The sequence below is a fragment of the Scyliorhinus torazame genome, chromosome 3 (genome assembly GCF_047496885.1).
Source record: "Scyliorhinus torazame isolate Kashiwa2021f chromosome 3, sScyTor2.1, whole genome shotgun sequence".
NCBI lineage: Eukaryota > Metazoa > Chordata > Chondrichthyes > Carcharhiniformes > Scyliorhinidae > Scyliorhinus > Scyliorhinus torazame.
Window position 1 is genome coordinate 102244645 of NC_092709.1, and position 20009 is coordinate 102264653.

The 20009-nt window shown below is 50.2% G+C and overlaps 1 protein-coding gene across 2 annotated transcripts in view; it reads left to right on the forward strand.

Moving 5' to 3' along the window:
• LOC140408621 (lipopolysaccharide-responsive and beige-like anchor protein) overlaps positions 1-20009 on the forward strand; it is a 1704725-nt gene that overhangs the window by 483526 nt on the left and 1201190 nt on the right. For both annotated transcript variants that reach the window (XM_072496077.1, XM_072496078.1), the window contains exon 35: positions 12948-13056. In XM_072496077.1, the coding sequence (XP_072352178.1) occupies positions 12948-13056 (109 nt within the window). The remainder of the gene's footprint in view (positions 1-12947; positions 13057-20009) is intronic.

The following is a 20009-nucleotide window of genomic DNA, read 5'->3' on the forward strand; positions in this document are numbered from 1 at the left end:
ATCTAGATCTCTCTGACTTTCAATACTCTTGAGGGTTCTACCATTCACTGTATATTCCCTACCTGCATTAGACCTTCCAAAATGCATTACCTCACATTTGTCCGGATTAAACTCCATCTGCCATCTCTCCGCCTAAGTCTCCAAACGATCTAAATCCTGCTGTATCCTCTGACAGTCCTCATCGCTATCCGCAATTCCACCAACATTTGTGTCGTCTGCAAACTTACTAATCAGACCAGTTACATTTTCCTCCATAAGACCATAAGACATAAGAGCGGAAGTAAGGCCATTCGGCCCATCGAGTCCACTCCACCATTCAATCATGGCTGATTTCAACTCCATTTACCCGCTCTCTCTCCATAGCCCTTAATTCCTCGAGAAATCAAGAATTTATCAACTTCTGTCTTAAAGACACTCAACGTTCCAGCCTCCACCGCCCTCTGTGGCAATGAATTCCACAGACCCACCACTCTCTGGCTGAAGTAATTTCTCCTCGTCTCTGTTCTAAAGTGACTCCCTTTTATTCTAAGGCTGTGCCCCCGGGTCCTAGTCTCCCCTGCTAATGGAAACAACTTCCCTACGTCCACCCTATCTAAGCCATTCATTATCTTGTAAGTTTCTATTAGATCTCCCCTCAACCTCCTAAACTCCAATGAATATAATCCCAGGATCCTCAGACGTTCATCGTATGTTAGGCCTACCATTCCTGGGATCATCCATGTGAATCTCCGCTGGACCCACTCCAGTGCCAGTATGTCCTTCCTGAGGTGTGGGGCCCAAAATTGCTCACAGTATTCTAAATGGGGCCTAACTAATGCTTTATAAAGCTTCAGAAGTACATCCCTGCTTTTATATTCCAAGCCTCTTGAGATAAATTACAACATTGCATTTGCTTTCTTAATTACGGACTCAACCTGCAAGTTTACCTTTAGAGAATCCTGGACTAGGACTCCCAAGTCCCTTTGCACTTCAGCATTATGAATTTTGTCACCGTTTAGAAAATAGTCCATGCCTCTATTCTTTTTTTCCAAAGTGCAAGATCTCGCACTTGCCCACGTTGAATTTCATCAGCCATTTCTTGGACCACTCTCCTAAACTGTCTAAATCTTTCTGCAGCCTCCCCACCTCCTCAATACTCTAAATCATTTATATATGCTATGAACAAGGTCCCAGCACTGATCCCTGCGGAACACCACTAGTCACAGCCCTCCAATCAGAAAAGCACCCTTCCATTGCTACTCTCTGCCTTCTATGACCTAGCCAGTTCTGTATCCATCTTGCCAGCTCACCCCTGATCCCATTTGACTTCACCTTTTGTACCAGTCTGCCATGAGGGACCTCGTCAAAGGCCTTATAGTCCATATAGACAATATCCACTGCCCTACCTGCATCAATCATCTTAGTGACCTCCTCGAAAAACTCTATCAAGTTAGTGAGACACGAACTCCCCTTCACAAAACCATGCTGCCTCTCCTAATACGTCCATTTGCTTCCAAATGGAAGTAGATCCTGTCTCGAAGAATTCTTTCCAGTAATTTCCCTACCACTGACGTAAGGCTCACCGGCCTGTAGTTCCCTGGATTATCCTTGCTACCCTTCTTAAACAAAGGAACAAACATTGGCTATTCTCCAGTCCTCCGTGACATCACCTGAAGACAGTGAGGATCCAAAGATTTCTGGCAAGGCCTCAGCAATTTCCTCTCTCGCCTCCTTCAGTATTCTGGGGTGGATCCCATCAGGCCCTGGAGACTTATCTACCTTAATATTTTTCAAGACGCCCAACACCTCGTCTTTTTGGATCTCAATGTGACCCAGGCTATCTACACACCCTTCTCCAGACTCAACATCTACCAATTCCTTCTCTTTGGTGAATACTGATGCAAAGTATTCATTTAGTACCTCGCCCATTTCCTCTGGCTCCACACATAGATTCCCTTGCCTATCCTTCAGTAGGCCAACCCTTTTCCTGGCTACCCTCTTGCTTTTCACGTCCGTGTAAAAAGCCTTGTGATTTTCCTTAACCCTATTTGCCAATGACTTTTTGTGACCCCTTTTAGCCCTTCTGACTCCTTGCTTAAGTTCCTTCCTACTTTCCTTATATTCCACACAGGCATTGTCTGTTCCCAGCCTTATAGCCCTGACAAATGTCTCCTTTTTCTTTTTGACGAGGCCTACAATATCTCTCGTTATCCAAGGTTCCCGAAATTGCTGTATTTATCCTTCCTCACAGGAACATGCCGGTCCTGAATTCCTTTCAACTGACATTTGAAAGCCTCCCACATGTCAGATGTTGATTTACCCTCAAACATCTGCCCCCAATCTAGGTTCTTCAGTTCCCGCCTAATATTGTTATAATTAGCCTTCCCCCAATTTGGCACATTCACCCTAGGACCACTCTTATCCTTGTCCACCAGCACTTTACAACTTACTGAATTGTGGTCACTGTTCCCGAAATGCTCCCCTACTGAAACTTCTACCACCTGGCCGGGCTCATTCCCCAATACCAGGTCCAGTACAGCCCCTTCCCTGGTTGGACTATCTACATATTGTTTTACGAAGCCCTCCTGGATGCTCCTTACAAACTCTGCCCCGTCCTAGCCCCTAGCACGTAACAAATGTATATCAATAACAACGATCCCATCCTCCCACCAAACCCCAGACATTAGACCGCATGTTAACATAAACAAATGACAAAAAGGAATCACCCATAGTCACCATTAACACGTACAGCCCCTCCCCCACAACTCTCCCAGCCCCCCTACCCCCCCAATGTTCGATGTGACCCTATTCTTGAAAGTGCATACTGAATAACACCCATGAATTGTAGAACCCCTCCATCCTTCCCCTCAGTTCAAATTTGACGTTTTCAAGCATCAAGAATTCCAGCAGGTCCTTCAGCCATGCCAGGGCACAGGATGGAGAGGTTGATCTCCACCCTAACAGGATCCGCCTTCGGGCAATCAACGAGGCGAAGGCTACAACATCTGCTTCCGCACCCGTTTCCAAACCCGGCTGGTCCGACACCTCGAATATGACCTCCCGAGGGCCCGGGTCCAGTTTCACGTGCACCACTTTAGAGATTACCCTAAAAACCTCCTTCCAGTAATCCTTCAGCTTTGAACAGGATCAAAACGTATGAACGTGGTTTGCGGGGGTAGCCCCCCCCCCAACGTTCACACACATTTTCTACCCCCTCAAAGAGCCGGCTCATCTTCACCCTTGTAAGGTGTGCTCCATACACCACCTTCAGCTGTATCAGCCCCAACCTCGCACACGAGGTGGAGGCGTTCACCCTCCGGAGCACCTCACACCATAACCCCTCCTCCATACTCTCTGACCTATGTAGCTTCTTATAAAACTCTTCATATACTTTACTGATGTGCTCCGGGGCCACGACCAACTTCCCCCTCTTATTATCTCCATCGCCGCCGCCTCCCTCCGGAGCTGGCCGGCCAACATATGCCCTACCTCTCCCATGCCCAACCTCTCCCCATGCTCATAGGCTGCCCTCTCACCCTTCTAAACTGGCGCACTGCTTTCCCTATGGACAACTAGTTGAGTCTCGCCTGAAGCTCCTTCCTCCTGGCCAAAGGCACTAGGTCTGGAACCCCCGTATACCTCCCATCCACTTCCAGAATCTCCTCTATCAATTTTTGGCACTCCTCCCTCTCCTCCTTGTCCACCTTAGCCTTGAACAAAATCACCTCCCCCCTCACTGCTGCCTTCAGAGGCTCCCAAACCACCGACTGCAAAACTTCCCCCGTACAATTAAGATCACCATCCCAATCTTATTACAAAAACTCCAGTCTGCTAACAACCCCACATCTATCTCCACCCTGGCCTCTGGGCCATCCCCTTCTCCAAAACCATATTCACCCAATGGTCCGGAATCACTATTGTTGAATATTCCGACCTCATAACCCCAGCCAATAACACCTTCCCCACCATGAAAAAGTCTATCCTCAAGTACACCTTTTTATAAATTTAGTGTGCCCAATTAATTTTTTCCAATTAAGGGGCAATTTAGCGTGGCCAATCCACCTAGCTTGCACATCTTTGTGTTGTGGGGGCGAAACCTACGCAAACACGGGGAGAATGTGCAAACTCCACACGGTCAGTGACCAGAGCCGGGACCGAACCTGGGACCTCAGCGCCGTGAGGCAGCACGGCTGACCCACTGCGCCACCATGCTGCCCCTTCCTCAAGTACACTTTATGTACCAGGGAGAAAAATAAATACTCCCGCTCACTCATGTGCAAGAACCTCCACATGTCCACTCCCATTTCTCTCAAGAGCCCAGCCAGCGATTTTGCACCCGCTGACTGGGCCAGCAAGCGTGGCTGAAACCTATCCACCCTCGGTTCCTGCACCATATTCCAATCCCCTCCCCACTTTTAACTCGTGGCTATCCAAACCTGGAATGGCACCCAGCGCCCTCTTCACAAGCCCCAATTGGGGCCATATACGCTCGCCAGTGCCACTAACCTCTCTGTCGCCCCCGTCACTATCACATACCTGTCCCCTGGTTTGCCATCACCTTCTCCATCTGAAACCTCACCCTCTTGCCAACCAATACCACTACCCTCCCACCCCCGAGCCCAGCTATCGAACCCCAAATGGAGAACCTGACTCACCCAACCCTTCCGAAGCCCCACCTGATTTTTCACCCTCAGATGGGTCCCCTGCAGCATCACCACATTGGTCTTTAAGCTCTTTAAATACTTTTTTAAAAACCTGACCTCTTCACTGGTTGCCCTAACCCCCTCATGTTCTACGTTACTATTCTAACCGGGTGGTCTCTCACTCTCTCTCTCTACCCCCAGAATCATCGGACCCCCCCCCCCCTCCTCCTCACTCCCAGACTCTTACATCCACTTCCTCTTGAAAACACGACTCCCAGTATCGATCCCATCCCCCCACCTTTCATACCTCCCAGGCCCATCGAAGCCTGTTCGACCAGGTTCCAGGTGTCCCATCGCCATGGTGTTGCTTACATGTAACCTGTTGCCGTATAAGGTAACGGAAGTAACTCTAGGTGACAGAAAGTCTGGCCCGATCTGGGCTTCTAACAATAGGCCCGTGCATTTCAATGGAGTGTGCTGGTCTCCTGCTGAGCCTCAGTCGAGTGCGATGATCTTTGAAGCGAGATTGATAGGACAGGCCCAGACATGTTCTGGCAGCTTGTCTGTTGGTTGTGCATTTGACTTTGGTCAAGTCTGAATTTCAACATCTTGTCTGAGGTTCGACTGCCGTATGATTTTAAAATGCCCAATTCTTTAATTTAGGATATCCAATTTAATCGGGCGAAATCTTTAATTTAAAATACCCAATTTTAATCAGGCCTAAATCTAGACCTTGCTACTTTACTACACCACAATTCCTAAATTCTGGCGTCTTGACCTGTTCTCCAAGTCCTCTACCTCGGCTCAGTTCTTTGTTGGCCTCCACCACCCTCACAGCACCTCACCCATCAAGATGAATTGGTAACTGTGACGTGACAGCGCTTCCTCCATCCCCTTCAAAGTCTCTGCTTGCTCTTTTATCTCAGCCGATGCCTTCGACACCATCGCCTTCACGGGGGCAATTGCCTCCTCCACCCACTCCTTCATTGCACCCAGCATCTCCTTTCGCAGCACCTCCATGTGCTTGGCGAACTGCCTCTCGTATTCTCTGGCCATCACCTACGGTCAGTTTCCATTGTTAGAGGCGCGGCCCAGCGATCTAGCTTTCCCCCATCTTTCCTGCTGCTGGGCTGAGCCATTCACTCAACAGCAAACGTTCACTCGCCCCCTTCCTCCCAGCAGCCTTTTTTCTGGGTCTTAGACATTCCTTCCCTATGCCTTCTTGCACCAGCTTGTTCAAAAACTGCCCCTGAAACCGGGCATTAATCTCCAAAATCCAGAGCCTCTAGCAGGAGCTACACAACGTGTGACTTCCCCCTACTTGCCGCCAACTGAAGTCCCAAAAAACAACCTTTGACCACTACTTTCTGTTTATTGTCACTCAGCCAATTTTGTATCCCTTTTGTTATTGTCCCTTTTATTCTATGAACTATAACTTTGCTCACAAGTCTGTTATGTGGCACTTTCTCAAATGCCTTTTGTAAGTCCATGTACACCACATCAACAGCATAACCTTCCTCAATCCTCTCCATCTCATCAAAAATCTCAGCAATTTAGTTAAACACGATTTGCCATCAACAAATCCATACGACTTTCCTTAATTAACCCACATTTGCCCAAGTGACTTAATTTTGCCCCAAGTTATTGTTTCTAGAAAATTCCCCACCACTGAGGTTAAACTGACTGGCCTGTAGTTGCTGGGCTTATCTTTAACCTTTTGTTTTGAACAACGGGGGTGTAGCATTTTCAAATAGTCAGTCCTGTGGCACCACCCCTGAGTCTAAGGAAGAACGGAAATTTTCCCCAATTGCTGCTCCCTTCCTTCAGTATCCTTGGCTGCATCGCATCCAAGCTAGGTGCCATAACACGAAGTACAGACAACCTAGTCAAACCTCCTTTTTATCAAATTTATATTCTTAAGTATCTGAACTGTATCCTTTCACATTGCAGCAGCATTATCTATAAAGTCAGATGCAAAGTATTAATTTCATTTAATCCCTCAACCATGTGCCTCCATGCGTAAATTCTCTTTGCGATGCCTAATCTTTGCTGCTAGTTTCTTTGCTCCTCTGAGTCAATCTGAGATAGATTTTTTTTTGTTAAGCAAAGATATTAAGAGATATGGGCCAAAGGCAGGCATATGGAGTTAGGCCACAGACCAGTCATGATCTCAATAAATAGCAAAACAGGTTCGAGAGGCTGAATGGCTTACTTGTGTTCCGATGATTTGCTTTTTCACTATCCCTCTGAACCTTCTATATTCAACCTGGTTCTTGGTTGTGTTATCCTCCTCACATTTGCCATAAGCACACTTTTTCTTCATCTTAATCTCTTCTCTCTTTCATCATCCAGAGAACTTTGTACTTGTTTGCCCTACCCTTCCCCATTCATGAGATTATACCTTGACTGTGCCAAACTATCTCTTTAAAGTCATTGTGGTAGTATGTATTGGGGGTCATGTGGGACTGGAAGCCCTAATGTCATTGGCTGACAGATCCCGGGTCCTGGTTGGCCGTTGACCTCCTGCTCCGCCCTGAAGGCGAAGTATAAGAAGCCGGTGCCTTCACCCGCAGGCCAGTTTACTATCGGGCTGCTGGGGAACAGACACGCTTAATAAAGCCTCATCGACTTCACTATATTCGTCTCATGGAGTCTTTGTGCGCTACAATTTATTAAGCGTGCCTAAAAAGGACTATGGAGCTCAGGATCATTCCAGAATGCCTGAGGATCAGCCCCCACGCGGTGAATGCGGCAGCAGCCTTCAAACACTGGCAGACTTGCTTCGAGGCCTACCTCAGACCGACCACTGGCCGGGTCTCAGACGAACAAAAACTGCAGGTCCTGCACTCGAGGGTGAGCACGGAGATTTTCACCCTCATTGAAGACACCGACGATTTCCAGACGGCGTTCACAGCACTGAGAAGTCTCTACGTTCGCCCAGTTAACCAAATCTACGCTCGCTACCAGCTCGCGACGAGACGGCAAGCTCCCGGAGAATCGATGGACGAGTTCTACGCCGCGCTGCTGATTTTGGGACGAGCCTGCAGCTGCCCGTCGGTGAATGCAAACGAACACACGGACATGTTAATGCGCGATGCTTTTGTGGCAGGTATGCAATCCTCCCAATCCGCCAAAGACTTCTAGAAAAAGAGTCGCTAGGACTCTGAGGCACGGGCCCTAGCAGCCTCCCTAGACGTCGCCGCGCGTAATACCCGCGCCTACGGCCCCGACCGCGCGGCAGGCCATTGGGCCCCATACGTACCCGTCGCGGCAAACCCCCTACCCCCCCCCCCGGACACCCCACAGTCTTGCGCAGTCCAAACGCCGAGTCGCACCGGGGGCGCCCGCTGTTATTTCTGCGGCCAGGCGAAGCACCCCCGACAGCGCTGTCCGGCCCGCGCAGCCACCTGCAAAAGCTGCGGGAAAAAGGGCCACTATGCGGTGGTGTGCCGATCCCGCGAGGTCGCCACCGTCCCGGGGCCACAGGGAGCCCTACAAGCAGTCTATGCCTCCCAACCCCCGCAGACGCAGCCGCTCTGGGTCCCGACCATCGCGGCCCCGGGAGAACTGGGAGCCCTGCACGCCGCCTACGCTCCCCAACCCCCCTCCCCGCAGTCCATGTACGACCCGCCGCCGGCGCTCCCGATTTGGGTGCCGGCCAACACACTCCACGGAGAGGAAGGGGTCTTTCGCGTCCCGAACGCCACCCTCACCCCCGTCCCGCGCCCCACGCCTGACCCGCCGGCGCCACCTACCTGGACCCCGACCACCGCTGTCCCCGGTGAGGGAGCTCCTCGTGCTCCTTGCGCTCGCGGCCCCACGCCTGACCCGCCGGCGCCGCCGACTTGGGCCCCGACCACCGCTGTCCCCGGCGAGGGAGCTCCGCGCGGTCCTAGCGCCCGCGGCCCTGGCGCTCGCAGTGAAGGAACTCCGCGCGGTCCTAGCGCTCCCCAGACCCCCCAGCACACCATGTGCGACCCGCAGACGCCGCCATTTTGGGTCCCGACCACCACGAGGGGAGGAGGGGCGCCGCCATCTTGGACCGCCCCCGACCTGTACGACGCATGGGGGCGGCCATTTTGTCCACCCCCGACGCCATCTTGTGACCCCTCAGCCACGTGCGATGTATGGGGGCGGCCATTTTGTCCATCCCCGACGCCATCTTGGACGGCAACAACGGACCCCACCCCACTACTACAACCACGGCTCGCTTCGGTTACGCTCGATCAGGCTCGGCCCCGGACTCTCCAGACGACGACGGCAACGGTCCTAATTAACGGCCACGAGACGCCATGCCTAGTCGACTCCGGGAGCACGGAAAGTTTTATACATCCCGACACGGTAAGACGCTGTTCCTTAACTACCTACCCCAGCGCACAAAAGATTTGCCTAGCTGCAGGATCCCACTCCGTACAGATCCAGGGATTCTGCATAGTTACAGGGGAGGGAATTCAAAAACTACAAACTTAACGTCCTTCCCCAACTCTGTGCCCCCACCTTGCTGGGCTTAGATTTCCAATGTGACCTACAGAGCCTTACGTTTAAATTCGGTGGCCCCATACCCCCACTCACTATCTGCGGCCTCGCCACCCTCAAGGTGCAACCCCCGTCCTTGTTTGCGAACCTCACCCCGGATTGCAAACCCGTCGCCACTAGGAGCAGACGGTACAGCGCCCAGGACCGGACCTTCATTCGGTCCGAAGTCCAGCGGCTACTAAAGGAGGGCATAATCCAGGCCAGCAATAGTCCCTGGAGAGCGCAGGTGGTAGTAGTGAAGACAGGGGAGAAACAAAGGATGGTCATCGACTATAGCCAGACCATCAACAGGTACACACAACTAGACGCGTACCCTCTCCCCCGCATATCCGACATGGTCAATCGGATTGCCCAGTATAAAGTCTTCTCCACCGTGGACCTCAAGTCCGCCTACCATCAGCTCCCCATCCGCCCAAGTGACCGCAAGTACACAGCCTTCGAGGCAGACGGGCGATTATACCATTTCCTACGGGTCCCTTTTGGCGTCACAAACGGGATCTCGGTCTTCCAACGGGAGATGGACCGAATGGTTGATCAACATGGGTTACGGGCCACGTTCCCGTACCTCGACAATGTAACCATCTGCGGCCACGATCAGCAGGACCACGACGCCAACCTCCAAAAATTCCTCCAGACCGCCAAAGCCTTGAACCTCACGTACGACGAGGACAAGTGCGTTTTTAGCACCGATCGGCTAGCCATTCTGGGCTACATAGTGCGCAATGGGATAATAGGCCCCGACCCCGAACGTATGCGCGCACTCATGGAATTTCCCCTCCCGCACTGCCCAAAAGCCCTGAAACGTGCCTGGGGTTCTTTTCGTACTACGCCCAGTGGGTCCCCCAGTACGCAGACAAGGCCCACCCCCTAATACAGACCACGACCTTCCCTCTGTCGACAGAGGCTTGCCAGGCCTTCAGCCGCATCAAAGTGGACATCGCAAAGGCCACGATGCGCGCCATCGACGAGTCCCTCCCCTTCCAGGTCGAGAGCGACGCCTCCGACGTAGCTCTAGCGGCCACCCTTAACCAAGCGGGCAGACCCGTGGCCTTTATCTCCCGAACCCTCCACGCCTCAGAAATCCGCCACTCCTCAGTGGAAAAGGAAGCCCAAGCCATAGTGGAAGCTGTGCGACATTGGAGGCATTACCTGGCCGGCAGGAGATTCACTCTCCTCACTGACCAACGGTCGGTAGCTTTCATGTTCGATAATGCACAGCGGGGCAAAATTAAAAATGACAAGATCTTAAGGTGGAGGATCGAGCTCTCCACCTTCAACTATGAGATCGAAATAGCTCAGGAAAGCTGAACAAGCCGTCCGATGCCCTATCCCGCGGCACATGTGCCAACGCACAAATTGACCGCCTCCAAACCCTCCACGAGGACCTCTGCCACCCGGGGGTCACTCGGTTTTACCACTTCATCAAGTCCCGCAATCTCCCATACTCTTTAGAAGAGGTCCGTACAGTCACAAGGGACTGCCACATCTGCGCGGAATGCAAGCCGCATTTTTTCAGGCCAGATGGAGCGCACCTGATTAAGGCTTCCTGCCCCTTTGAACGCCTCAGTCTCGATTTCAAAGGGCCCCTCCCCTCCACCGACCGCAACGCGCATTTTCTTAATGTAGTGGACGAATACTCCCGCTTCCCTTTTGCCATTCCCTGCTCCGACATGACCGCGGCCACAGTCATTAAAGCCCTGAACAGCATCTTCACACTGTTCGGTTACCCCGCATACGTCCACAGCGACAGGGGGTCCTCTTTCATGAGTGACGAGCTGCGCCAGTTCCTGCTCAGCAAGGGCATAGCCTCAAGCAGGATGACCAGCTACAACCCCCGGGGGAACGGGCAGGTAGAAAGGGAAAACGGCACGGTCTGGAAGGCCGTCCTACTGGCCCTACGGTCCAGGGATCTCCCAGTTTCACGGTGGCAGGAGGTCCTCCCGGACGCTCTCCATTCCATCCGGTCGTTATTATGTACAAGCACTAATCAAACGCCCCACAAGCATCTCCTTGTCTTCCCTAGGAGGTCCTCCTCTGGAACGTCGCTGCCGACCTGGCTGGCGGCCCCAGGACCCATCCTGCTCCGAAAGCATGTGCGGGTACATAAGGCGGACCCGTTGGTCGAAAGGGTTCACCTCCTCCACGCAAACCCCCAGTACGCCTACGTGGAGTACCCCGACGGCCGACAGGACACGGTCTCCCTGCGGGATCTGGCGCCCGCCGGCACCACGCACACCCCCCCCCCGACACCATCAACCCAACCGCCCCCCTTCCTGCCACCGCCGCACACCGCGACCGCCCCCTTCCCAGGAGGATCAGTCCCCCTCCCCTTTGCACCGACAGCTGAAACCGTGCGGCTCCCGGAGGCGACAACACTGGTACAAGCACCACCACCACCGCCGGGGCCGAGGCGATCGACACGGACGACCAGACCGCCCGACCGACTCGTGGCGTCGATGTAAAACAAAGATGGACTATCCAATGAACATTTTGTTTTCCTATACCCTCTGTAAATAGTTGTAACAGGACGATACTGTCCAATACTGTACTACCATGTAACTGTTCTATCCTCCCAGGACCAGCCCTGTAAACCCTTACCACCATACGAAGCATCACCCCGCCGGGTTCATTTTTGACAAGGGGTGAATGTGGTAGTATGTATTGGGGGTCATGTGGGACTGGAAGCCCTAATGTCATTGGCTGACAGATCCCGGGTCCTGGTTGGCCGTTGACCTCATGCTCCGCCCTGAAGGCGAAGTATAAGAAGCCGGTGCCTTCCCCCACAGGCCAGTTTACTATCGGACTGCTGGGGAACAGACACGCTTAATAAAGCCTCATCGACTTCACTATATTCGTCTCATGGAGTCTTTGTGCGCTACAGGCATCCCATATGTTTATGGTCTTTAGTTAGCATTTTGCCTAACAACCTTGATTCCAATTTATTTGGTCCTGATCCATTCTGAGAAAGTGGAAAGTGTCCTGAGCCTGAAAAGCAAGACAATCCCAATTTCAACCACTTATGCTTCATTTGTCTACCCTCACTTGTCAATCAAGTGATTGAAGGTGTTGCCGACTGTGCTTTCAAGCAGGACCTACACAGCAATAACCTACCCACCAATTCTGCCAAGATCACTCCGCTCCAAACCTCATTATAGCCTTGACCTAAATGTGGACAGAAGAGTTTAATTCCAGCGGTGAGGTAGGAATTGGAGTGACAAGTGTGACATCAAGGTGCTCGAGTAAAATCAAAGTCAATGGAAGTCATGGAAGAAAACTCTCCACTGACTGGAATCCCACTTAGCATGAAGGATGATTACTGTGGTTGTCAAATTCCAATCATCTCAGCCCCAGGACAATGTTGCATGAGTTCCTCAGGGTAGTATTCTGGATGAAACATTTTGAAAACTCATTCATCAATAACTTTCCTGTATCATTAGCTCAGAAGTGTTAATAAATGTACACATTTTTGCTATTTTGATAGATTTATATCAAAACAATTATTTACAAGTATTGTATTGTTCTGCTTGTCTGAGTATGTTCTGCTGTAGCTTAAAGATGAAGAAAATATTTTTATGCATAGAATTTTAGAAATCTGCATGCATTTCCTCAGAACATTGTTTTTGTTATATGTATATAAAATCAGACTACTCAAAATAGAAAAATATTCATAGAATTTTGCTTGTTTATTTTCAATATCTCAAGTGTTCAGTGAATGTTTATATTTTCATATTTTTAATAGAGAAATGGCTTTTAAGTTGTGTTTTTTCCCTGTGTTTTTACCCTGCATAGACTTCTCTGCCATACTATGAAAGACCACCTGGTGAGGGTAGCAAATGAGGCTGAGTTTATCTTGAGCAGACAACGGGCAGAGGATATACATAGACATGCTGAGTTTGAGGTAAGCTGACATTTGCCTGGCATATACCATGGTTTGCCATTTGTTATACAAAACGCCACACAGTTTTCTCCATAGTGGTGGTGACTGGTGTTTTCAGAATTAACAACTATACCTGATAATTGTCTTGTATAATTTTGCAAACAAATTTCTAATTGTGTTTTAGAATGCATTTTATCATTCTTTCTTGGACAGGTTTGACTGGTGCTCTGTGGTAATATCTTTATAAATGGAGATATGTGCTGCATTGAAACAAAGTAATGCTTACTATGAGATTCTGTGTGAAAGAGATTTGAATGATTCAGGGTTGTAGGTAACTAAATACAGGTACTTCAGCACAGGGCTAAATCGCTGGCTTTGAAAGCAGACCAAGGCAAGCCAGCAGCACTGTTCAATACCCGTAAAAGCCTCCCCGAACAGGCGCCTGAGTGTGGCGACTAGGGGCTTTTCACAGTAACTTCATTGAAGCCTACTTGTGACAATAAGCGATTTTCATTTAATTTCAAGGAAATGCTGCTCGTATGGTTTCTTTAAGTTTTATTTTTTTCCTTATCTTTATTTCTCTATTCTTGGCAATCTTTCCTATTCCACTGTTCTCCTCTAACCTCTGTGTACATTTGTTTTCATATTCACATGCATTTGACCTATTGACCATTACAAGTACCTGTATATTACTGCTTCGATGCGTGACCTGTTCCTCCTGTCACAATATATTGTTATGGATGTAAAGATTGTTTGAGCATTACCAAGATCCACTTTTGTTTCTTGTATATTGAGGCATGTTTGCAAACCATGTATTTAATATGTAGATTCTCTAAAATTCTGAACACCATTGCTTCGGTTGGGACAGCTTAGAAGCCTGAATCGAAGATGAACAAGAATTGGAATAACATTTTCAAAAATAATTGTTTGGAAGTACACATGGTATGGGGTCTGCTTCTGGTGCATAAGCTATTTTGTTTAAATTTTGTATTAGGTCCTATTTTGTTGTTTTTCTGTTGTTTCCTTGTGGCACCAGGATTGTAGTCTTCTGATATTATGGTGAGTTCAGTAATCATTGTGAAGAATCACTGCGTGATAGCCTTAATGGTCTCATAATGATAATCTCCTTTCCCTGTTGCTGCAAAAACAGAAAAACAAAATACTAGAAATGCAGGCAGGCCATACGCTATTCAAGAAGGTAGTTTAGTGCTTCGGGCAGAGAGCAATCATCTGAACTGAGAATGGAAATCAGATGGACTTTTTTATAGACTTGACCAAAATCAAAAGGGTCGATGGTCATTAATCAGATGTGCAAGCTATTGCTTCAAAAATGCAAGACGAATGGCAGTGTTGTGGCAAACTTATGGTGGCCAGGTCACCATACCTGCCACATGTTACAAAAATATGCAATATTCATAAAACAAATGTACAATCTTGTGAAAATAGATTTCGGGTTTTAAACCATGAGCTTTTAAGATCAATGTACTGCCAAAACCAGAACAGCTTCAAAAGAGTCTTCTAATCACAGTTCCATAAAGCAAGTCTGCTGTGTGTTGCACCTGCTCGGAGGGTGGGTGGATGGGATGATGTCGTGTTTGTCAAAGCCAGTGTCGTCAGTCATTGAATATGATAGGTTATAGGACTATGTAGTATCTCATTCCCTGAGGAGACCCTTGAAGCTCAGGCCTCGCATGATCCAGCCAAATTCTTTGCCACCCTACAAGATAATCACTGGGAACGAGATGATTTCATTCATCGCTGCCTCTACTGCCATCTGATACTAATATTTTTGTACTTAATTCCATCTTCAAGAAAATCTGTTACGTATTGGGAATAACTTGAAAAAGATGGGCATCAAGAAGGCTTGTATACAACTTTAATGACATCATCATGCATGCTCATCATGTGAACACATTCAAAAATTTTAAAGGGGAAACTGTAATTAACATAATTTTGAAGGCAAACGATCAAATATTGCAGGCCTTTCAATAACTGCAGGATTTTACATTTCAGCTGAGCCTCTGCATATTTCCCAGAAGACAGGCTAAGTCCTATTCACAGTATCCCATTATCTGGAAAATAATGAACAAGTGGTATCCTACCACCACTGTTGCTAACTTTTGGTTGGTTCGTAATTTGCTCTGTTTGTTTAACCTTTGCTCTAGAGTCACCAGGTATCTTTATGATACCGCCACGAGGTCCAAGTTCAAGTACTGATCAATAACTCAACACACCAATTAGTAAGATTCAAATCAAAACACTTTTATTATACACAGTAAATCAGTACTCATGCATAAACTCTACTTTCTAGACTATTCCTATCACTAAAAGGCCTATATTTAGCTTCGGACTGGCCCACCAGGTCAGGGGAACAAATGGCCTTTCGTTCAGGTCCTGAGTCTGCAGGATTGAAAAGCTGGTATGGACTGGTAGCTAGGAGCGCCTATCTCGTAGCGAGCGTTGACTTGAGACTTGCTTGGCGTGGCCGCTGGACGGTTCACTGTCACGGGTTGATTCAAGTTGCTGAGTGACCCTGCCAAGAAGGACGATTTGAACGTGGGGGCTTTACTTTATAGTCCCCAGGGGCTTCCCGACCTTCGGGGCGGACCCCGTACCTGGTACCAAATGATTGGACTGCGTCCCGATCATTTGGACCGATTTCTCCAATACTGGGGTTGTTCCCTGATCGCTGGGCGGTACCTAGATGTCCGTTGGCCTTCCTTTGTCTTGGCTCCTGCTAGCGCCGAGGAGTCTGGCTTGGCTTTATTCACCTTAACTGTTGCAATTGTGCCTTGGAATTGCTCATTACTATGCAGATGGCTGCTGGTTTCAGTGCTGTCTGGTTTTTACAAGTTTCAATACACAGGATTTCTGCACTTGCTGGTCTGTGCCTGTGTTGGCTGAATTTCCCTTCAGTCTTTGCGGTTATCCATTTTAAGTCGGGAAGTGATCCCTTACGCGAAGCGTGAAGGATCACATCACTGCGTTGTCTTCATTCCCTGACCCGGCGAGCACTCTTCCATGGCCTCTACACTAATCATAACTATGCAATGAAAATTTTTTAACTAACATTCTAAGTGGCGCTATGTCAAAACAGGAACATGCATTACAAAATAAAAATTAAAAACGGTACCACTAACTGTCCTGTAAACTACACTCACTAAACATTCAGTCATATTAACTTCCTAACAATACAAAAATAATAGCAGCATTCACATTTTTCCTGGCTTGGCAGTCAAGCACAGGGTTGTACAATCCGTCGTAAATGAAACACATTTATTTATTTATTTACAAATATAAAGCAAACGAATGTCCTTTATTATAGATCGAGAGGTTCGACTTCCGGGTGCGGCGATGACCAGCTAGGTCGCACGTTTCGGCACCTCCCGTTGAAACGGACTTTTGGGCTCTTATTAAGAGCCCCAACGGCAATTTTTAACGGCCAAAATCATTGTGCAGTGAAATAGCAGGGAATCCCCCCGTGTAAATATGGATAAAGGAGAGGATAGCAGCCGGATTGCAGTGGATCCACTGGAGCAGCGGCAAGGAAGGGAAGCTCGAAGCAAGATGGTGTTGGAAGGTGGCTGTTCGGTATGGGGCCCGGAGCAACAAGAGTTCCTGCGGCGCTGTGTGGAAGAGCTGAAGATGGAGGTGTTGGCCCCGATGCTGCAGGCGATTGAAGGGCTAAAGGAGGCGCAGAGGACCCAGGAGTTGGAGCTTCGGGTCGTGAAGGCAAAGGCTGCGGAGAATGAGGATGAAATACAGGGCCTGGTGGTAAAGACAGAGACGCACGAGGCACAGCACAAAAGGTGTGTGGAGAGGTTGGAAGCCCTGGAGAATAACTCGAGGAGGAAGAATTTAAGAGTCTTGGGTCTTCCCGAAGGCATAGAGGGGGTGGACGTCGGGGCATATGTGAACACGATGCTTCACTCGCTAATGGGATCGGAGGCCCCGACGGGCCCTTTGGAGGTGGAGGGAGCTTACCGAGTTCTGGCGCGAAGACCAAAGGCAGGAGAGATACCTCGAGCCATAGTGGTGAGGTTTCACCGCTACAATGACAGAGAGATGGTTCTAAGATGGGCGAAGAAAGCTCGGAGCTGGTGGGAGAACGCGGTGATCCGCGTGTACCAGGATTGGAGTGCGGAGGTGGCGAGAAGGAGGGCAAGTTTCAACCGGGCCAAGGCGGTGCTCCACAAAAAGGTTAAATTTGGAATGTTGCAGCCGGCGAGACTGTGGGTCACACACCAAGGGAAGCACCACTACTTTGAGACGGCAGAAGAGGCGTGGACATTCATTGTGGACGAGAAGCTGGAATAGTCTGGCGAGAGAAAAAGCTTCTGTAATAAAGTTGTGGGGTGATTATGTGGGAAGGGGAAGGGGGGGGGAGAATTTTTTCAATTTTGTAACTTTTCTCTTTTCCCCTCGTGGGGGGGGGGCGGGGAGTATGGGGAACTGTGGGCGCCGGTGGGAAGGAAAGGGGAAGGAGAAGGGAACTGCGCCATCGGGGCGGGGCCGAGTGGGAAACGCCGGCTTTGCTCCCGCGCAGTGGTAATTGTGGCGGGAACGGGGACGCAGGAAGGAGGGGGCCTCACACAATGAGGGGCCGAGGACAAACGGGGGAAGCTGAGGTCAGCCAGAGTTTGCTGACTTCTGGGAGCAACATGGGGGGGTGCAACTACGTTAGAAAGGGATCTAGCGGGGGGGGGGGGGGAAGTTAACTGGGTTGCTGCTGCTAAGGGGAAGGGGGAGCTGTTATGGGGCAGGGTGGTCGGGACGGGAGAGCACCGTCGGGATATACGGGTACGTGGGAACCGGGTGAGGAGCTGGGTTAGAAAAGGGGATGGCTAGTCGACATGGGGGGGGGGGGGGGTAAAGAGCCCCCCAACCCGGCTGATCACGTGGAACGTGAGAGGGCTGAATGGGCCGATTAAAAGGGCACGGGTACTCGCACACCTAAAGAACTTAAAGGCAGATGTGGTCATGTTGCAGGAGACGCACTTGAAACTGGTAGATCAGGTCAGACTACGTAAAGGATGGGTGGGGCAGGTGTTCCATTCGGGCTTAGATGCGAAGAATAGGGGGGTGGCTATCTTAGTGGGGAAACGGGTACAGTTTGAGGCAAAGACCATAGTGGCGGACAGTGGGGGTAGATATGTGATGGTGAGTGGCAGATTGCAAGGGGAGGCGGTGGTTCTGGTGAACGTATACGCCCCGAACTGGGTTGATGCAAACTTCATGAAGCACATGCTGGGGCGTATCCCGGACCTGGAGGCGGGAAAGCTGGTAATGGGGGAAACTTCAATACGGTGCTTGATCCAGGGCTGGACCGGTCTAGGTCTAAGACCGGGAGGAGGCTGGCAGCGGCCAAGGTGCTTAAGGACTTCATTGAGCAGATGGGAGGAGTAGACCCCTGGAGATTTATTAGGCCTAGGAGTAAGGAGTTTCCATTTTTCTCCCATGTTCACGAGGTGTATTCACGGATAGACTATTTTGTACTGGGAAGGGCACTGATTCCGAAGGTGACAGGGACGGAGTACATGGCCATAGCCATTTCGGACCACGCTCCACATTGGGTAGATCTGGAGATAGGAGAGGAAAAGGAGCAGCACCCACTCTGGAGATTGGATATGGGGTTGTTGGCGGATGAGGGGGTATGTCTAAGGGTGAGGGGGTGTATCAAAAGGTACCTGGAGCTTAATGATAATGGAGAGGTCCAGGTGGGAGTGGTCTGGGAGGCGCTGAAGGCGGTGGTCAGAGGGGAACTGATATCCATAAGGGCCTATAAAGGGAAGAATGAGAGCAAAGAAAGGGAGCGACTGTTGAGAGAACTTCTGAGGGTAGACAGGCAATATGCAGAGGCTCCAGAGGAGGGACTGTACAGGGAAAGACAAAGGCTACATATGGAATTTGACCTGCTGACCACGGGCAAGGCAGAAGCACAGTGGAGGAGGGCACAGGGAGTACAATATGAGTATGGAGAGAAGGCGAGCCGGTTACTGGCCCAATAACTGAGGAAGAGGGGAGCGGCGAGGGAGATAGGTGGGGTGAGGGATGAGGAAGGTGAGATGGAACGGGGAGCGGAGAGGGTGAACGGGGTGTTTAAGGCATTCTACGAGAGGCTGTGTAAGGCTCAGCCCCCGGAAGGGAAGGAGGGAATGATGCATTTCCTAGATCGGCTGGAATTCCCGAAGGTGGAGGAGCAGGAGAGGGCAGGACTGGGAGCACGGATTGAGGTGGAGGAGGTGGTAAAGGGGATTGGGAGCATGCAGGCGGGGAAGGCCCCGGGACCGGATGGGTTCCCGGTGGAATTTTATAGGAAATACATGGACCTACTGGCCCCGCTTTTGACGAGAACCTTTAATGAGGCCAGGGAAAGGGGGAAGTTGCCCCCGACTATGTCGGAGGCGACGATCTCGTTACTCTTAAAGAAGGTAAAAGACCCGCTGCAGTGCGGGTCTTACAGGCCTATTTCCCTCCTGAACGTGGATGCTAAGCTCCTGGCCAAGGTGATGGCGACAAGGATAGAGGATTGTGTCCCGGGGGTGGTCCACGAGGATCAAACTGGGTTCGTTAAGGGGAGACAGCTGAACACGAATATACGGAGGCTGCTAGGGGTGATGATGATGCCCCCGCCGGAGGGGGAGGCGGAGATAGTGGTGGCGATGGATGCCGAGAAAGCATTTGATAGAGTGGAGTGGGACTACTTATGGGAAGTGTTGAGGGGATTTGGTTTTGGAGAGGGGTTTATTGGATGGGTACAGCTGCTATATAGGGCCCCGGTGGCAAGTGTGATCACGAACAGACAGAGGTCCGACTACGTCCGTCTTTATAGAGGGACAAGACAGGGGTGTCCCCTGTCCCCGTTACTGTTTGCATTGGCAATTGAGCCGCTGGCCATAGCACTGAGGGGCTCTAGGAAGTGGAGGGGAGTACTCAGGGGAGGAGAAGAACACCGAGTATCATTATATGCAGAT